Source organism: Fusarium vanettenii (genome assembly GCF_000151355.1).
Source record: "Fusarium vanettenii 77-13-4 chromosome 3 genomic scaffold NECHAsca_60_chr3_6_0, whole genome shotgun sequence".
Classification (NCBI taxonomy): Eukaryota; Fungi; Ascomycota; class Sordariomycetes; order Hypocreales; family Nectriaceae; genus Fusarium; species Fusarium vanettenii.
Window position 1 is genome coordinate 50,711 of NW_003315829.1, and position 17,208 is coordinate 67,918.

The 17,208-nt window shown below is 51.9% G+C and overlaps 5 protein-coding genes across 5 annotated transcripts; 2 read left to right on the plus strand and 3 right to left on the minus strand.

Annotated features, from left to right (window-relative positions):
• Window positions 1-103: 103 nt before the first annotated feature.
• On the minus strand, window positions 104-9,768 carry NECHADRAFT_78513 (uncharacterized protein; the record flags this gene model as incomplete). Its single annotated transcript, XM_003040640.1, has 9 exons — window positions 104-206; window positions 265-980; window positions 1,039-1,269; window positions 1,333-2,928; window positions 2,981-8,278; window positions 8,339-8,568; window positions 8,663-8,958; window positions 9,025-9,291; window positions 9,371-9,768. 9 exons carry the CDS (start codon window positions 9,766-9,768, stop codon window positions 104-106), a joined length of 9,135 nt encoding a protein of 3,044 aa, XP_003040686.1.
• A 1,309-nt stretch (window positions 9,769-11,077) lies between these two features.
• NECHADRAFT_78514 (uncharacterized protein) lies at window positions 11,078-12,148 on the plus strand (the record flags this gene model as incomplete). The annotated part of the gene is made up of 3 exons (XM_003040618.1): window positions 11,078-11,572; window positions 11,635-11,809; window positions 11,865-12,148. The coding sequence occupies 3 exons, from the start codon at window positions 11,078-11,080 to the stop codon at window positions 12,146-12,148; spliced, it is 954 nt and encodes a 317-aa protein (XP_003040664.1).
• A 420-nt stretch (window positions 12,149-12,568) lies between these two features.
• On the minus strand, window positions 12,569-13,708 carry NECHADRAFT_78515 (uncharacterized protein; the record flags this gene model as incomplete). Its single annotated transcript, XM_003040641.1, has 1 exon — window positions 12,569-13,708. The coding sequence occupies one exon, from the start codon at window positions 13,706-13,708 to the stop codon at window positions 12,569-12,571; it is 1,140 nt and encodes a 379-aa protein (XP_003040687.1).
• Window positions 13,709-14,550: 842 nt separating this feature from the next.
• Window positions 14,551-15,864, plus strand: NECHADRAFT_37370 (uncharacterized protein; the record flags this gene model as incomplete). The annotated part of the gene is made up of 4 exons (XM_003040619.1): window positions 14,551-14,628; window positions 14,685-15,099; window positions 15,153-15,342; window positions 15,417-15,864. 4 exons carry the CDS (start codon window positions 14,551-14,553, stop codon window positions 15,862-15,864), a joined length of 1,131 nt encoding a protein of 376 aa, XP_003040665.1.
• Window positions 15,865-16,071: 207 nt separating this feature from the next.
• Window positions 16,072-17,156, minus strand: NECHADRAFT_92336 (uncharacterized protein; the record flags this gene model as incomplete). The annotated part of the gene is made up of 4 exons (XM_003040642.1): window positions 16,072-16,319; window positions 16,376-16,740; window positions 16,770-16,999; window positions 17,052-17,156. The coding sequence occupies 4 exons, from the start codon at window positions 17,154-17,156 to the stop codon at window positions 16,072-16,074; spliced, it is 948 nt and encodes a 315-aa protein (XP_003040688.1).
• Between the last annotated feature and the right edge of the window lie 52 nt (window positions 17,157-17,208).

Here is a 17,208-nt window from a genome sequence, read left to right on the forward strand (position 1 = left end):
GCCGAGGAAATATGGAGGAGGATTACAAAAAGACACGAGCTACAATTCAAGAGTAAAAAGAAATACCAAGAAAAGTCAAGTAGAAACCAAGAGAACACCCATCTTATGCCGCATCGATCAACGTCTTCATCACCAATGAAGCACGCTGCAAGCAGTCTGCCCATGCAACCACCTCCTTCTTTCCAGTGATGACTGAGAAATGCGATCTGAGGAGAAAGAATGTTAGCTTTGCTGAAACACATGATTAGCAAGTAATTTGCTCACCCTCCGTCAGTGACATAGTATGTCATCCAGAATCTCTCAGGGTTCTGCATGATGAAGCAAGACTCGGGAGAGAGGCCATCAGTATTTGAGAACATCTGGTTTGGCTCCACAGTTTGTTCGTAGTGTGGGTTCTTGAAGAGATCGGGCAGTTCTTCACCCTCCTCCACACAAAGCTCCAGGGCTCTGAGCGTTCGCTGGTAGCAGTGGCCCATGAAGGCATCCTTGATGGTCTGGTTCCGATCATTGGCGGCGTCGAGCATCAATTCGAAGCGTTTGCGGGCTGGCAGGCTCTCATCGTCTGCAATGGTACAGAAGTGCGCAGTTGTGGGCGTGTTGACTTGCACAATGTCTGGTCGGCCCTTGTGGTAGTGGGACATGGAGATTGCCTCCCAAGACTGGGCGTTGTAGCCGTAGTAGTAGTAGTTGGCGAGAAGGCACATGAGATCGAAGATGCCCTTGATGGGAAGATGGCGATCAAGGAGGATATCCTTCCCGAACTCGGAGAGGACAATGTCCCTGTACCCAAACTTGGCGATCTCATCCTCAAATCGCTGGCGGACGTGGAGGATGCGCTCCTCCAAGGCAGGGGTCGTCTTGAGCGTGAACTCGCTGGGCACCTCGACGACGCCATTCGTGTGTCCATTGACGTGTCGGGGTGGCTCGTAGGTGTTGATGCCCTGCACGATGGCAGTCTGCATCGCAAATAGAGTCATGGCCTATGGCAGGTTAGCGTTTTGACTTAGAATGGGGAAGTCGAGGAGCAGAAAGACTGACATCAATACAAGTGTGCTCGACGTATGTGCCAGAAGTTGCGTTCTTGCAAACCACAAAGGCGATGGACTTGTCAACCCATCGGTTGAATCCCTTTAGCATCATCATGTCCTTGATTCGCTCTTCCGCGTCAGCGGGTTCTGTGTCATCAAGACAGACAAGGAAAGCAGAGGCTTCGACCATGTCGATGGTTTCTTTGTTGGCTGGCTCTAGGTCCATCAGCGCTTGTCGGCTCTGTGGTGCGACAGTCAGTTAGTAAGAGCACATTGCTTGTAGTTGAGCTTGGATGCAACTTACCTCGGCCCAAGACGTCCGATCGTCGGCGCTGAGAATGCTCGTCCAGTTCTCGTCAGTATCTGGCCGGTTCAGAATGGCATTGAAGATCTTGATCAGCGCCTCAGCAGAAACGTTCTCATCTCCATCCTTGAGCATGACCTTGAAGATATGCCCACGGTGGAGTACTGCCATGTAGTCATTGCCAGGAAACTTGGCCATGCGGTCCAGAGGAACACCAGGGAGACGAGCCGTGTTGAAGATGTACTGCCAAAGATCTGTGCAGTTGGCCGTGAACATGTAAGCCATGGGCTCCCATCGATCCGCCTCGAGATCCTGCTTGCACTGGAAGGCAATGCTGGCGATCAGAGCTGCTCGTTCCGCTTGAGTGTGACCCATCTCTCCGAGAGGGTGGAACGCCATGAAGTTGTTGAATGGTGCGAGTGGCATTCGTCTCTCCAGGTACATGCTCTGCAGGAAATACTTTTCCTGCCAATTCTCAATCTCTGGGTCGTTGGCCTCCTCGTAGAGACGATTGTACAGCTTTCGACCTGTGCTCCCTGGCTTTCTGAACTCAGCCACATCCCTCTCTATAGTCTCAAATTCCTCAGGTGAGAAGAACATCCTGGATCTGTCGAGGTACTCATCGAACATGACATCAAAATCGAAGAGAGGCATCTTGTTGAGGGTTTTGGACGCTTTGCAGCAGTGGAAGTTGTGGTTTGCAGCAGGAGCCTCACTCTCAATCGCAGATTCCAAGGCCTTCTGGGCAACAACGGCATCTTCTTTCTCGACAACACATTCCCCGGTGTTCTGGGAGACAAGCTTGGACCTAAGAATGATGGTCTTGGCCAGGCTGACGATGTTGGGAGCATCCAGAACTTCGGATGTCTGTAGTGTCGCCTCGAAAGTCCGCACGAGGTAGTTCTTCAACTCAATAGCGACAAGAGAATCGAGACCGAAACTCTCCATCGAAACATCCGGGCTGATGTCCTCGACAGGGCAAGCGGTGAACATGGCGAATCGCTGGCAGATGCCACTAACGACGATGCTTTGGACCTCCTCTGGCGTAGTCGCTTGTTGGATCAACTTGCCAATGTCGGTAGCTGCCTCCTTCTTCGTTTCTCCCTCTTGCTCGAGGCGAGGAACCTGGCTGAACATGGGATTTGCAAGAGCAGCCTCGTCGTGGACCGCCTCCATCGACTTTCGGTCGAATCCGAGGATCAGCTGGTGAAGATCATCCTGGCTTACCTCCGGGCTCATTGCATATTTCATGACTGCGAACACTTCGTCAAAGGACATCAGAACGGAACCCCGTCGCATGGCCTCTTGCTGTACGGCGGGGAGAGACGTGATGGCAAGCGAGCCGTCGACAGCACCCAGGTTAAGGGCGATGTATCTGCACTTTGACGACTTTTTGCTCTGAGCAAAGGCATCTTGATAGGCGTTACCCACGGCGTAATTGGACTGCCCAGACTTTCCAAGAATCGCCGTGATGGATGAAAGCATGATGAAGAAGTCAGAAGCCCCAAAAGCTTCATCAAGATTGCGAGTTCCCTGGACTTTGGGCTTGGTGGCAGTGATGTAGTCGTCGTGAGACATGATCTCGAAGGGGTGATCCTAGGTATGAATTAGTTATGCGCTAGAGAATAAACATTATGGGGTGGCTTACTCTCAACACCATTGCCGCGTGGACGACTCCTCTCACTGGGGGCAGGCTGGCGGAACACTCGGCAACGGCCGATCGAACTGACTCCTCATCAGTGATATCGCAACCGATGACGTGTAGCTCCGAGCCCAACGCGCGAAATTCTTCCTGGAAAGCAAGTTGGTCTTCCTCTTGGAGCTTACGCCGAGAGAGCGTAACCACATGTCCCGCGCCATGAGAAGCCAGGAACTTGGCAATTCTCCGACCAAGGTCTCCAAGACCACCAGAAACGACATAAGTGCCATTCTGGTCCAAGGAAAGAGGCTTGGGACGAGCCAAGGTCAACTTGACTTGTGTCTGATCGTCAGAGACAAGAACAACCTTGCCAGTATGCTTCCTGGACTGGATCAGGCGGAAAGCATCCTCAATGTCCGTCATGGGCATGGTTGTTATGGGAGCAACAGGCTTCAAAGTTCCGTCCTCAAACATGGACAAGACCTTTTCGAGAGTCTCTCTCATCTTGGTTGGTTTGAGGCGAGCAAGAACTGTCAGGTCCACAGCAGCAAAGGTGACACTGCTGTCGAAAGGAACCATGCTGATCTCGTTTTTCCGATAGATGTCGGACTTGCCAATCTCGACAAAGGTTCCCAGGGGTGCGAGAACGGCGAAAGAGTCATGAAGCGACTCGCCCGAAAGGGAGTTCAAGACACAGTCAACACCCCTGTTCTGGGTAAGTCGAAGGATGCCCTGCTTGAATGTCCGCAGTCTGGATGAGAAGATGTGACTGGGCGGGATGTTGAAAGTGTCAATGAGCAACTGACGCTTAGCGCTGCTGCCAACAGTGCAAAAAATCTCGGCTCCAATGTTCTGAGCAAGCTGGATGGCTGCCTGACCAACACCACCAGAAGCGGCATGGATCAAGATAGTCTGTCCACGTTCGAGACGAGCGACTTCGACAAGGCAGTGATACGCAGTGCAGAAGATGACAGGGATAGACGCTCCAACAGAGTAAGACATTGTCTCCGGAAGGCGACTGCTGAAGTTGCCGTTGATACGAGGATGGCTAGAGAAGGGCTCGGCAAAGATACCGCAGACGCGATCTCCGACCTTGAACTTGTCCCCAACTTCGGATCCCACCTTGCGAACGATGCCGGTACATTCACCAGCCATGGTGACACCGGGCACCATTTGACCCATAGCGATGAAGACGTCCTTGAAGTTGACACCATACGCTCTGGCTTCAAGCTCCAGCTCAAAAGGCCCAAGAGGCTTTGAAGGGATTTCATCGTCCACGAACCGAAGACTGCTCAGAAGTCCAGGTGTCTCAACCTCTAACTTGAGTGGTCGCTCCGATTGTTGGAAAGACCCCGTCGCCATACTTTGCACATAGATGGCCCTCTGCACCCAGTCATCGAACTTGGCATCGGCGTGGACTCTGGGGATGAGAAGCTGGCCGTCGCTGAAAGCGTACTCATCCTCATCAGATCGTGTCGCGCTGATTGGAGTAGCAAAAGACCTTGCAACAATGTCCTGGAGCTGAGAGACCAGTGTATCTGGGCTGGACATGATGTCGGCCTGCACGTCGAGTGTGACGAATCTCATTCCCGCGTTCTCTCGTCGAACAACTCGAGAGAGACCAGTGATCATGCCCTTGGCCGGATTGTGGACATCAGAGCCGCTTCCTTGACAGCTAACCCACAACACGTTCTTTGCCTTGGTGACCAGCGACACAACTTGAGAAAACTTTTCGGCAGTTGGTGAGGCCAATATAGCATCTGCTGCATCATCAAGGACGATGTAAATACCGTCAGTGCTGACTGGTTCAGATGACAAGGCGCCGAGAGAGCAAGGAAATCCCATGTTTGTCAGCTTGGCCACGAGCAAGACAGCGAGAGACGTAAACTCGCCATGCGACTGAGACTGGCAGATGACGTGGACAGAGGGGAAGTCTTCTCGCAAAGTAGACTGTTCGTCGATAGCTGTGGCCGCAATCAGATGAGATTGCGCGGTATAGCAATCAGGCGAGACACCCCGGAAGCCGTACTTTTCCAGGCGAGCAGCCCACTCACCCTCTGACGAGGGAGCAGAAACGCCAAGGACCAGTCGTCCACCAGAGTTCAAGAGCTTTCGCGAGTTGGACAGACTCTCATCGATGGAACTTGTTCCGTGAAACGCGTTTGACGCGATGATGAGGTCGTACTCGCCTTGTTGAGGAGGATCCTTGCAGATGTCTAAAGTCTTGACATCAACACGATCGCTCCAATCTTGAAGCAATGCCTTGACTTGCTCCAAGGCCTCGCTGTTGGTGTCGGTGTAGCAGTATCGGTCGAGCAAAAGACCTTCTGGACGATCGAGTGCTTGGATCAACGGCAGTGCCACGGCGGCCTCAGTTCCAGCTCCAACTTCCAAGATCTTCATATGCGGCTGCTTGAAGGCCAGGAGCTGAAGATAGTCGACCAGCTGAGACTCTCCCAGCTTCTGAGGCGGAATAAGATCCACATCCGGCTTCCACTCGATGGCATAACTCATCTTGCGATTGAACGGGAGAGTCGTCTCGTCAACTGGAGCTTCACCAATACCTCGAAGTGATCCTCCCGCAATGTTGATTACGGGTACCAGCGGCTCACCCTCAGCTTTCTCCTCAAACACCATGATCTCGATGCGAGCAAACCGGAAGCCCGCCTCGATGATGGTGGTGGAAGCAACCCATCTGGTGCCAGGATCGCTGCTCAGGCGGCAGTCGATGGTCATTTCATCGATGGTTGTAGGCATCACGGGTCCATTTCCAATGCTTCTTCTGTAGAGAGGAATTCCCAGCTGGAAGACAGAGTCGAGCGGAGCTGGATGGATGACATGAGGCTGTTGGTGCTTCCGAGGCATCACGCTGGCCACGTCGGGAATGCTGATCTCGGCAATCCCACCACGAGGGCCGATCTTTGCGGACTGAATACCTTGGAAGGTAGGACCATAAACATTTCCGTTCTCGGTAAAGTTCTTGTAAAGGTCCTCACCGTTGAAAGACGTGTCACACGCATCGATGATGTCTTGAAGGTGATTGAGGCGGCTCGAGACGGTCATGTTCTCTTCACGGAGACCCTCAACCTCGTCCTCCTTGGAGACCCACTCGAGCATAATGGATCCAGAGCAGTGCTCATGCCAGACATCCTCCGGGGATAAAGCCATGATGCGGAAGGTCTCCCACGTACGATCAGTCAAGTGCTTGGCAGGCCTCAAAGTGAGGAGAACTTCGACATCAGATGTCAGACCATCTGAGCGTCGCTCGGGGATCATGATAGACTTGGAGAACGAGACGTTCTTCAGATGTACCTGAGAGATGACACCCTGAACCTTCCTGTCGTTACTGATCTGTCGCGCCGCTTCGATGGCCATGGAGAGATAAGCTGCAGCAGGATAGATAGCAAAGCCATCGACAACATGATCTTTCAACCAAGGAAGGCTGTCGACACCAAGGAAGTTGCGCCAAGTAGGCTCCTGGGTGGTAGTTCCAGGGACCCGCAGACCAAGGAGATCATGCGGTGGGTGCGCGCGGAAGCGATGTTGCTTACTGAGGTTTGACTCGTAGATGTAGTTCGTGGAGTGATCCCAGGGGTATGGTGCGAGATCATCGATCAAGCTCGGAGGTTTGGACCCATCTTGTGCAAGTGTAGCTTCCAACGAAACTGGGTATCCAGCCTCGAACAGTTTGCCTGCCGTTTCCAGAAGACTGATGACAGCGTCACGGCCTCGTACCAAAGTGGACAGGTAGTTGGACTTGAAGCTGGGCAGGTCGAGGCCCTTGATAGTTTGTCTGACAGGACCAGCCAAGGCGCCGTGCGGGCCAACCTCAGTGAACAAAGTGAATGGCGATGGTTCAACTCCAACAGTCTCTGCGCGACAGAGGAGGTCCAGAGCGTTGCCGAAACGGACTGGAGATACTAGGTTGTCAACCCAATACTGGGCACCAAAGTCATCTGCCTTTTGGGCAACAACCACAGAAGAGTAGAACTTGACCTCAGGGTTTGGAGTACGGGCCTTGATATGCGAGATGGACTCAAGGTACTCGCCCGCGACCTTTTTCATGTGGTGGGAGTGATAGGCCGTGTCTACCTTGAGCTTGCGGTTGAAGATAGACTCTTCATCAAGAAGCTGCTTCAGCTCGTCGATGGCACTCTCATCTCCAGAGATGGTTGTGCTGACGGGAGAGTTGACGCATGCAACACAGATCAGTCCCGTCCGGGTCTGGTCGATGTACTTCTGCACATCGTCTTCACCTAAACCAACAGCCATCATGGCACCCTTGCTTGAGATGACACGAGCACAGGCCTTGGACATGAAGCCACGCCTGTAAGAGATCTCCAGCGCTGTCTCGTGGTCCAGAGCCTCGGCAGCGTAGCCGGCAGCTATCTCGCCGCTGCTGTGGCCGAGAACAGCATTGGGTAAGACGCCGAAGCTCTTGAGGAGGTCCACCAATGCAATTTGTATGGCAGTGGTAGATGGCTGAGAGATCTCGGCTTGGCCAACTCGCGAGCTCTTCTCGTCCCTAGATAGTTCGTCGATCAGACTCCATTCTGCTCCCAGCTGCTTCAGGATCTCATCGGATCGTAGCATAGATGCTCTGAAAACAGGCTGGTACATAGTGAGCTCGCGACCCATAGCATGCCACTGTGCTCCTTGGCCAGTAAAGAGGAACACGGAGCGGAACGTAGACATGGCCTTAGTGATACGGGGCTTCTGGCCAAGGAGATCGATCAGTTCTTCATGACCAGCCGCCGCCACACTGAAACGGAACTGCATCTCCGATCGTCGAGTGGACAGGGTGTAGGCAAGGTCGGGGAAGTAGGAAGCATCGTCGTGGGCAGAGACCCATTTTTGCAGGTTAGACACCATTGTCTGCAGGGATGCTTCGGATCGAGCTGACAAGACGAAGAGCTGAGAGCTGTGCGTAGCAGTCTGCTTCCCGTTGACCCCATTGGTTTCGTTGGTTATAGAACCTTCAGAGGTCTTGCTTGGCATAGATTGGGCCTCTTCTGGATGTCCATTGGTGCCATTTGTCTCCTTGACGTGCCCGTTGGTGCCGTTGGCTTCCTTGGAATGGCCGTTGACACCGTTTGTTCCATTGGAGTGGCCATTGATGCCGTTGGTCTCTTCCGAGTGTCCATTTGTGCCATTTGAACCATTCGAAACTGGCAAGTCTTCTGGCTTCTCGTAGGTAGGCGGGGCCTCCAAGATGACGTGGGCGTTGGTTCCACCGTAGCCGAAGGAATTGACAGACACTCGCCGGGGACCACTTGATGAAGGAAGAGGCACCATCTCAGTTGCAATCTAGCGATAACAATCAGTGACAGTTCAAGCAACAATAATTCATTCCCGCATGATGCATACCTTGATCTTACGCTCCTGAAGATGGAGGGTAGGCTTCGGCTCGATGAAGTCAACGTTGGGTGGGATTGCTCCGTGCTTCAAGATGAGAACTGCCTTGAGTAGGCCTGCGACACCACTTGAAGCTTCAAGATGCCCAATGTTTGACTTGATAGAGCCGACGTAAAGGCCGCCTTCACGTTCTCCATTAGGGCAGAAGACTTCCGCGATGGAGGAAATCTCTGCGCTGTCACCTACCAGGTTGTTAGAGGCTGAGTTAAGGTAGCCCAGTGGAGAAGGGGAAGAAGCAAAGAGACCGGGTTAGAAAAGAGAAAAGGAGTATCATACCTGCTTTGGTTCCTGTTCCATGTGCCTCAACATATGCAGTATCTGCTGGGTCAAGGCCGGCATTCTTGTACACCTGACGCATAAGGCTCGCTTGAGAGATGGGGTTGGGAAGTGTGAGACCTGCTGTCTTGCCGTCTTGGTTCAGGCCAGAGTTTCTGATGATGGCGTGTACTTTGTCGCCATCTCTGACAGCGTCGTCAAAGCGCTTGAGAATGAAACTGACGACACCCTCACCTCTGGCATACCCAGCACCGCGGCTGTCAAAGACGTAGCACTTGCCATCTGGGTTGGTCATACTAGGTCGACAAGATTAGCTCTTGTGCATAATATGCAGGCAGCACAGTGGAAATAAGTCGACATACCCAACACTACTCATGGGAATGATCTGATCGGGTGTCAGGACCAATTGTGTACCAGCCACAATGGCCATCTTGGATTCCCTCGCTCGAAGCCCATGACATGCTTGATGCAGGGCAACCATACTTCCTGAACACCCAGTGTCCACTGTGCTGGATGGACCCTTGAGATCAAAGACATAGGATATCCTGTTGGAAAGGATGGCAATTCCGGTGCCGATCATGTGAGCCTTTGGGGTTCTTGCTGTGTCCTTGTAACCCATACGCTCGAAGCTGCGACCATGTTAGCTTGACGTGAAGGGGCCAGTTGGCAGGTAGCATCGTGTGCCACCACAAGGTAACAGGCACTTACTCGGTAGCATAAGCTCCGACATGGACAGAAGTGTCGGAGCCCTTAATTCCTGCAAGTGTCTGGCCGGCATTCTCAAGTGCCTCGTATGTCGTCTCCATCAAGATGCGTTGTTGTGGATCAAGACAGTGAGCCTCATGAGGATGGATGTTGAAGAAGCGTGCATCAAAAGCAGTAATGTCCTGATCTAGGAAGTAAAGGCCCTTGAAGTTGACTGCCTCTTTGGCCTCCGGATCGGGGTGATAGAAGGAATCTTTGTTCCATCTGTCTTCGGGAATCTCACGCCAGCCAGTCCGTCCCTCGGACAGCATATCCCAGAGTTTGTCTGGGTTATCCGAACCACCGGGTAGGCGGCATGCCATGCCAATGATGGCAATTGGGCTGGGGCTCACCTCGGACATGTTTGCAACCAAAAATTGCCCGAAAGAGATCTGAAGAAAGGGGATTTAACAAATACAGACGGAAATGGGCAAGAATTGGACGCTCCTTGGTTCGTTTGAGCTACAGATAATTCTACGATGAAAATTGTGCACGGGGAGACTCCTATTAATACAAGGCTCAGACTACTTATCTCTAGATTCAGCCATCAACAGCATGCACCCGTCGTGAACTCACTGTCTGTGATGAACTCGAACCAGACTCCACAGGCTGAGAGAACTGTAAGCGCACCATTTCGAACAAGGACCAAGCCCTCCTCGCCGATAGCTAAGCCCTCTTGCGTAAAGGCAAGCCTCGATGACCGCACGTCAGCCTTCGGGATGGCGAGTTGACGGGACACGGGCGAAGGAGCCGTGACCCTAGACCTCAACGATGCCTCGCAAAACAGATGTGAAGATAAGGGGTAAGATTGATGGTGAGGTTCATGAGGCCAGTCGAGATCTTTCACGGGCCGGACCGCAGCATATCTCCACCTTAGGATCCGGTTGATAAGCAGTAGTCAGTCATCACTTGCATGTCTTCAAGGAACTTGTGAATTCTGTGAGGTGATAGGTAGCTCTGGCGCAATAGATTGATCCCGAGTCATCCGAACCATGTCATGAACCGTAGGACTCTGTAAATGCCCTCAACAACAACAGCTATGGTTTCAATCCTACGTAAGATGTGTTGCATCTGCATAATCTCGACAAAATCAGCCGCGTGCGTCTATCTTAGACACGGAGGCGCTTCTGCCGGGCGGCACAGGGTAGTACTGCAGCCAAGGAGCGGCAAGCCCTACATGCTTCACGGGACGACGATCCGTGGCTAATCTTAGCTCAAGGGTCTTGATCCCTGCTCTTGGCTGACCCCCATGGGGAAGGGATGCAGAGTGGGGGATTGCTCACGGAGTAATTTAGCCAAATCTCCCTGGGGCCACCAATAGCGACGGTTAAAGCACACACTCTTTGAATTTTTCTCTTGTCTCGAATGCTTGTCGGACCGGCAGAAATCCTCTCGGATTAAACGGCCGGAACATAGGGGAGCCAAGCCGAAGGAGGAGCTGGGCCGCTCACTCTGACTCGGCTGCGACCAACAATGCTTTACGAAGCAACCAACAAACGAACTATTCAACTCCTTTAGCAGTTTTTCCAACTCCCAGCAGCGTTTTCTCTTCAAACACTTCACTTCGACCCTGTGGATGGCTTTAAATACGAGCAATCAGGAGATCATTCATTTCCACGCCAACTAACTCCTCCACCTTGTCTAGAACCGCGCATCTTGACACCGGTCAAAATGTCGGCCCCTGAAGGCTATATCGAAGGGTTCGTCTGCACCCTGGACACTTGCTCCGTCAAAGATTGGGGTTATGTCCGGTACCGGCCGACTGTGGCCGGGAATGCCGTCTTCCTGGCTGTCATGGCCATCCTCGCCATCGCTCAGGTGTACCTGGGCATCCGGCACAAGACGAGGATCTTCATGATCACCATGTGCCTCGGCCTGGTGACTGAGACGGTCGGCTACATCTCTCGCGTACTGTTGAACGGGAATCCCTTCAGCCGAGATTACTTCTTGTGGTACCTCATCACTCTGACCATCGGTCCCGTCTTTATCGCCGCTGCCATCTACCTGACTCTTGGGCGGCTTGTTGTCATCCATGGGGAGGCCATCAGTCGAATCAAGCCTCGGACCTACACGACCTTCTTCTTGGGATGCGACATCGTCAGTCTTGTTGTCCAAGCCGTAGGCGGAGGCATTGCTGCTTCTACGCCTGTGACAAACCAACACATGGTAGGAAAAAGAGATGGGTGCTATTTCTTGTTGAGAACATACTAACAATATGATATTTCCAGATCGATGTTGGAACAAACATTCTCGTCGCTGGACTCTCCATCCAAGTCGCTTGCTTGTTTGCATTCTCTGCCTGCAGTCTCGAGTTCTTCTGGCGCGTCAGGAAGCACCCAGAGCTTCACAACCCCGAGTTCGCCGACCTCGTCCACAGCAAGAGATTCAAGATGTTCCTTTTTGGTATGCTTCTAGGATTCAAGTGAAGTCCCCTTCAATAAGCTAACGACTAGTACAGCTCTCTTCGGCGCAACCGCATGCCTATTCATCCGAACCGTCTTCCGATCCGTTGAGTTGAGCGAGGGCTTCGCCGGGAAGCTTGCGAACCAAGAGATAGAATTCATGATTCTCGATGGAGTCATGGTTATACTTGCATGTCTCGTCTTGACCATCTGGCATCCTGGATATGGCTTCGGGAAGCGGTGGAACGAGGCAGGATTCCGATTCCGAACCTCCAAGGCCAGGATCGATCAGGAGGAAACTCCACAGACCGTTTCTTCTGGTGGCAGCGAAAAGTATTGAGTGCAGGAACTCGAAGAACTAGCAAGTCACGGAAGGGGGGAAGAGAGGAGTAGGTGGTGGGTTAGTTCTGTTGACAGAGATGGGGACTTGGATGGACGGATGGACAAGGGAGGCGTGCGAGAAAACAAGCAGCCTTTACTATTTCTCTTCGTGGCTGATTTAGCTTTGTAAAGCGTTAAAATCCATTCTTTTCAGAACCAAGTACGATGAGGCGACTGGCATGGAAAGCCATCATATGCTCTCATAGTCACTGTCACAGCGAGATGGCCGGCAAGTGCCCTTCCATTCCGTTTTCGTCTTAAAACATTCTTCACTCCTTTCCCCACTTCAGAGATAACCAATATGTGTGAGAAAGCGAGGTCCGACGCAAAATTCGACAACATATCAATGGTTCAATTCACACATCTACTTCGGACTCTCTTACTTTAGCTGAACATGAACAGGCTTGCCTTCGGCGGCCGACTTGTAGATGGCTGACACCACAGAAAAGTTGAACTCGACCCTGCTCCTAGAAAGAGCAACACTCTCACGACCTTCAATCAGATCAACAAAGGACAGCAAGGGACGGTGGTTTGCGTCCTCCCATCCAAAAGCAGGGAACTTCTCCTCCCTAGCATGGACTTTGCCATCGACATCCACATAGTGTACAAGCTTGAAGCCTTCCTTCTCTTGATCGACTTCATCCTTGTAGTCAAAGGTCGGAACCCATTCCCAAGTCAAGCCTCCAGCTGTGCCGTCGACATTGAGAGCAACTTGAGGGTCGCCATGGAAACCGCTCGCCCGCTCCCAGTCAAATGGGATGACAGAACCGTCTTCCAGTGTCAACGTCAAAGATGCACCAGCGTGGGTCTCGACGGATATTGCAGTCTCGGGCGGGTCGGCACCAGTCTTTGGTGTGGCTAACCAGGCATGAGTGACCGTGGCAGCAACGGGACGGAGGACGTCGAAGAACATGGTGAGATCGTAGACACCCCAGTCGAAGATGGTTCCTCCGCCGGATTTCTCCTTTTGTAGAAACCATCTGCTAGATGGCTGGTACTCGATACCAGCTCGAGCTCGTGGCTGGCGGTTGACGAATCGAGCATGGTAAACAGAACCAACACCACCAGTCTTGATCAACTGACGAGCGCGATCCAAGGCTCCGTTTCCGAGATATCGAAAGCTGCATTCTCCAAAAATTCGACCAGAGCTATCACTAGCAGCTAGCATCTCAGCCATCTCAGTCTCTGATGTTGCCAGAGGCTTCTCGCAGAGTACATGGCGGTTGGATTTGAAAGCAAGAAGTGTCGCGGCGTGGTGCAGCCACGGAGGCACAGCTACCACGACAATGTCGTGTTGCTGGCCTTCAGAGCTGGCAAGCATTGCCTCGGCATCTTCAAAGATGGTGGCTTTGGGAAACTTGGCTAGTAATGCTTCTTGAGCATCTTTCGAGGGGTCGGCAGCAAACAGTTGGACATCAGGCCCAAGGCTTTCTGCCGCCACGCCATGCCGCCACGCGATAGATCCAGCACCATAAAGGTAGATTCTCCATGGCGAACTGGTTCCATTGGATTCAGTCATGTTGGGAAGGGGTATGCACAAGCTTGGTAGAGGGGTTTGAAAGATTTTTTTTGGGAAGATTCGGCCTTCAGCCAGTCATGTTGCGTTGGGGATAATGGCGAGCAACAACAGCGTAGATGTAATGTAAACGTACCCAATCTTTCGACCTAATATCACGACCATCGGTAATGCTCACACCTTTCCATTTACCCATGGCAATCCATCCCGATTCTCCGACCGTTGTATCCTAATGATTACGGATGATGACTTGCCGTCTTTTCGAGCTCCGTAGGAGTTGAATGCTTGCCCCTGACTCAGCAGCCCAGACCAGACGATACAAGGTCCCTAATTGCTGATTCCGGGGTAGATATCACGGGCCGGATAACCGTGTGTCTCATGCATATGCACATCTGCACACACATCTCTATCTCCGATGATAAAGCCGCTAACGCGCGTTCAAGGGTTAGATATCGCGCCTATCCGTCCCGCAGTGAGCAGCGTCTACATTTGTATCTTACTGCATAAGGCGGCCCGCTGCACCGATCGTTTAGCGCGATGTTGCATCGGACTTGGCTTACGATGGTCTTACAGACAGGAAGGATTTTTTTGTTGTGTAAGACTCGAGGGATGGGGGCGAAATCACAGACTTTGGACAACAAGGGGTCAACTACGGCAAATGTACGGGTATCTGGATTTCTGAAGGTAGACGATACGTCGTGGTGATAGGGGGAGGTATTTATTGAATGCTAAGAACTGCGTAATCAAGCCGTATCAGCTTCACTGGGGGCTGTTTGAGACTCAAAGCCAAGCTAGAAGAATTCACTGGCGTCAAATATTCTGCTCGATTCCCTTATCCACTCGTCATGGCTGAGCTACCAGAGGTCAATGGAACTGGAAAGGTCCTTAGAGTCGGGATCATCGGTTTGGGAGAAATTGCCCAGGTATCTCAGAGCCTATCTTATCCGTCCCCTCAAACGAAGCTCATCTCTCGTCATAGGTATCTCATATCCACGTGTTGAACAACCTCTCCAGCCGCTACCACATCACTTACATCTGTGATGTATCTCAACAAGCTCTAGAGCATTGCAGCAAGAAGGTTGCTGGAGGAACACCCAAAACTACGACAAGTCCAGAGGAGCTCATCACTTCTCCCGATACTGATGTCATCGTCATCTGCAACGTCAATGCTTTCCATCCCGAACAGGCGATTCTTGCTTTGAAGCACAACAAATATGTTTTTGTGGAGAAGCCTCTCGCGCTGAACTATCGCGACCTGGATTCCATCATCGCTGCAGAGAAGAGCTCTGAGGCGAAGGTCTTTGTGGGATACCAGAGAAGATATGCCGAGGCTTTCTTGGATGCCTTGAAGGAAGTCGGAAGTATGGACAAGATAGAGTACATACGGGTCAGAGGTAAGTTGACAACTGATCGGTGAGTCAAGGCATAAGTAACTGACACTGGGAAGATATCATTGGGCAGAATAGTTCTTTCGTTGACCAGTCCGGCATATTCCCAAAGAAGTACACCGACTTCTCAAAGGAAGCAATTGCAAACATGCACTCGGCTGAAGAAGAGATGGTCAAGACAGCACTTAGTGACGAATGCGGCGTTGAAGCAACGCCAGAAGCAATGACGTTGTTCAGGCTATTCACTGGGTAAGTCACGTTGTCGCCCAGCCCTTGGCATAGGCTATAGTATCCATTACTAAAATTCGGTGTTCCCCTCACAGACTTGGCGTTCATGACTTCTCTGCTTTGCGCGAGATGGTTGGTATGCCCTCACGAGTAGTCGGCGCATCACTCGGGCTGCCAATTTGGAACGTGCTGTTCCAGTACGAGGGCTTTCCAGTCATGTACGAGTCAGGAATCATCGATGTGCCTAGATTCGACGCTCACATTGAGATTTATTCTCGACAAAAGATTGTGCGCATCGATTACGATACCCCATATGTGAAGGGACTTCCTGTTACTATGACGATTAGGGAGAGGATCGACAGTGCCAAGGGCGATGGCTACCAGGAGCGCACGATTAGAAAGACCTACGAGGACCCTTTCACGCTCGAGTTTCTGGACTTTTATCATTGCGCAACGAACAAGACGTCCCCAAAGACTTCGGCTGTGGATGCTCGGGAAGACATGGACTTGATCAAGATGATCATGCAAGCTGCCTACCCTTGATGGGCTTGGCAACTTGGCAGTTTTAGGACTTGGTTAGGTCAACGCCAAGGAGCTTGGCAATGATCGTTTCTTTTCTTTTACTCAACATATCTCAAGATTACTTGACAAATTGTGAATGCACGTTAATGAACTACGGATAGATGGATGAACATTATCCCAGCCATGAGCAGCAAACAGTACTTAACGTTCGACATGTAACCCCACCACTCAGTTCTTCCATCCAATCTCCAACATCTCCTTGGCCGAAACAGGCTTGATTTCCGGAAAGATATCGTTGAGGCTGCGTTCGGGCTTAAAGTCGAATTGCCCCTCATCAAAAAGAAGTCCAAAAGTGGCAAGCATTCCCTGCAGTGCCTCTTTTGGGAAATGTTCATACGCATAGCGGTGACCAGGAAGCTCCGTGATCTTGCCTGACTTGAGTAGCTCCAAAGAGTCATGAGTCTTTTTGAATTCGCCTGTATTTCACAGAGTTAGTGTGTCTCAGTCTGGTTGTTTCAGGGACGACACTTACCCCGAATTTCTTCAGCAAGCTTAAGGAACTCGTTCAGAGACAGCTTGGTGCCAATGACGTATGACTCCCTCTCCCACTTATCCAACGTCAACAAAGCCGCCGTGAACTTGGCGACGTCATGACTGTAGGTGAACACGACAGGGGTGTTTCCGGATCCTGGAATGGCGGCCTCCTTGGAAGCCGGCTCGATGAACAGAGTCATGGGGCTGAGATACGACTTGACCTTGGGCATACCCCAGTAGTCCAGGAAGAAGCCATTGCAGACGATGGTCCACTCCAGCTTGGTCCCTTCGAGCTCAGACATGGCTGCCAACTTAGCCTGAGCTGCAGGGAACCAGGCTTGACTACCAGCAGTCAGAAACCAACTCCGTAGTAGGAAGGGGGCTAGACATACTCGGGACGGTATTTGACTCCGAAAACACTAGGGATGAATCGATGAGTGACGCTCGATGCTTCAGCAGCGTGAATGAGAGCCTTTTCGGCGTCGGGGGGGGCAAGGCCGCCAAGGGCAGAAATGACGGTATCGACCTTGTTTTCTTCCAAGATTGAGATGAGGCCATCAACACTTGCGTAGTCTGATGCGATGACCCTGGCGCCGAGGCGCTCTTCAAGCTCAGCACTCGACTACCCGACGTTAGAATCCATTCTTCGAATGTTAGTGGACTGTCGAACTAACCTTGCGTCCGAGGACGACGACCTTGAATTTTCCTTGTTCCACAAGAGCCTCAACGATAGCCCTGCCGATGCTACCGGTGCCACCAGCTACGAGAACAGTTGTCATTTTGGTGTGTTGAGAAGGCTGAGATTTGGAAGTTTTCGACGATGAAGTGTCT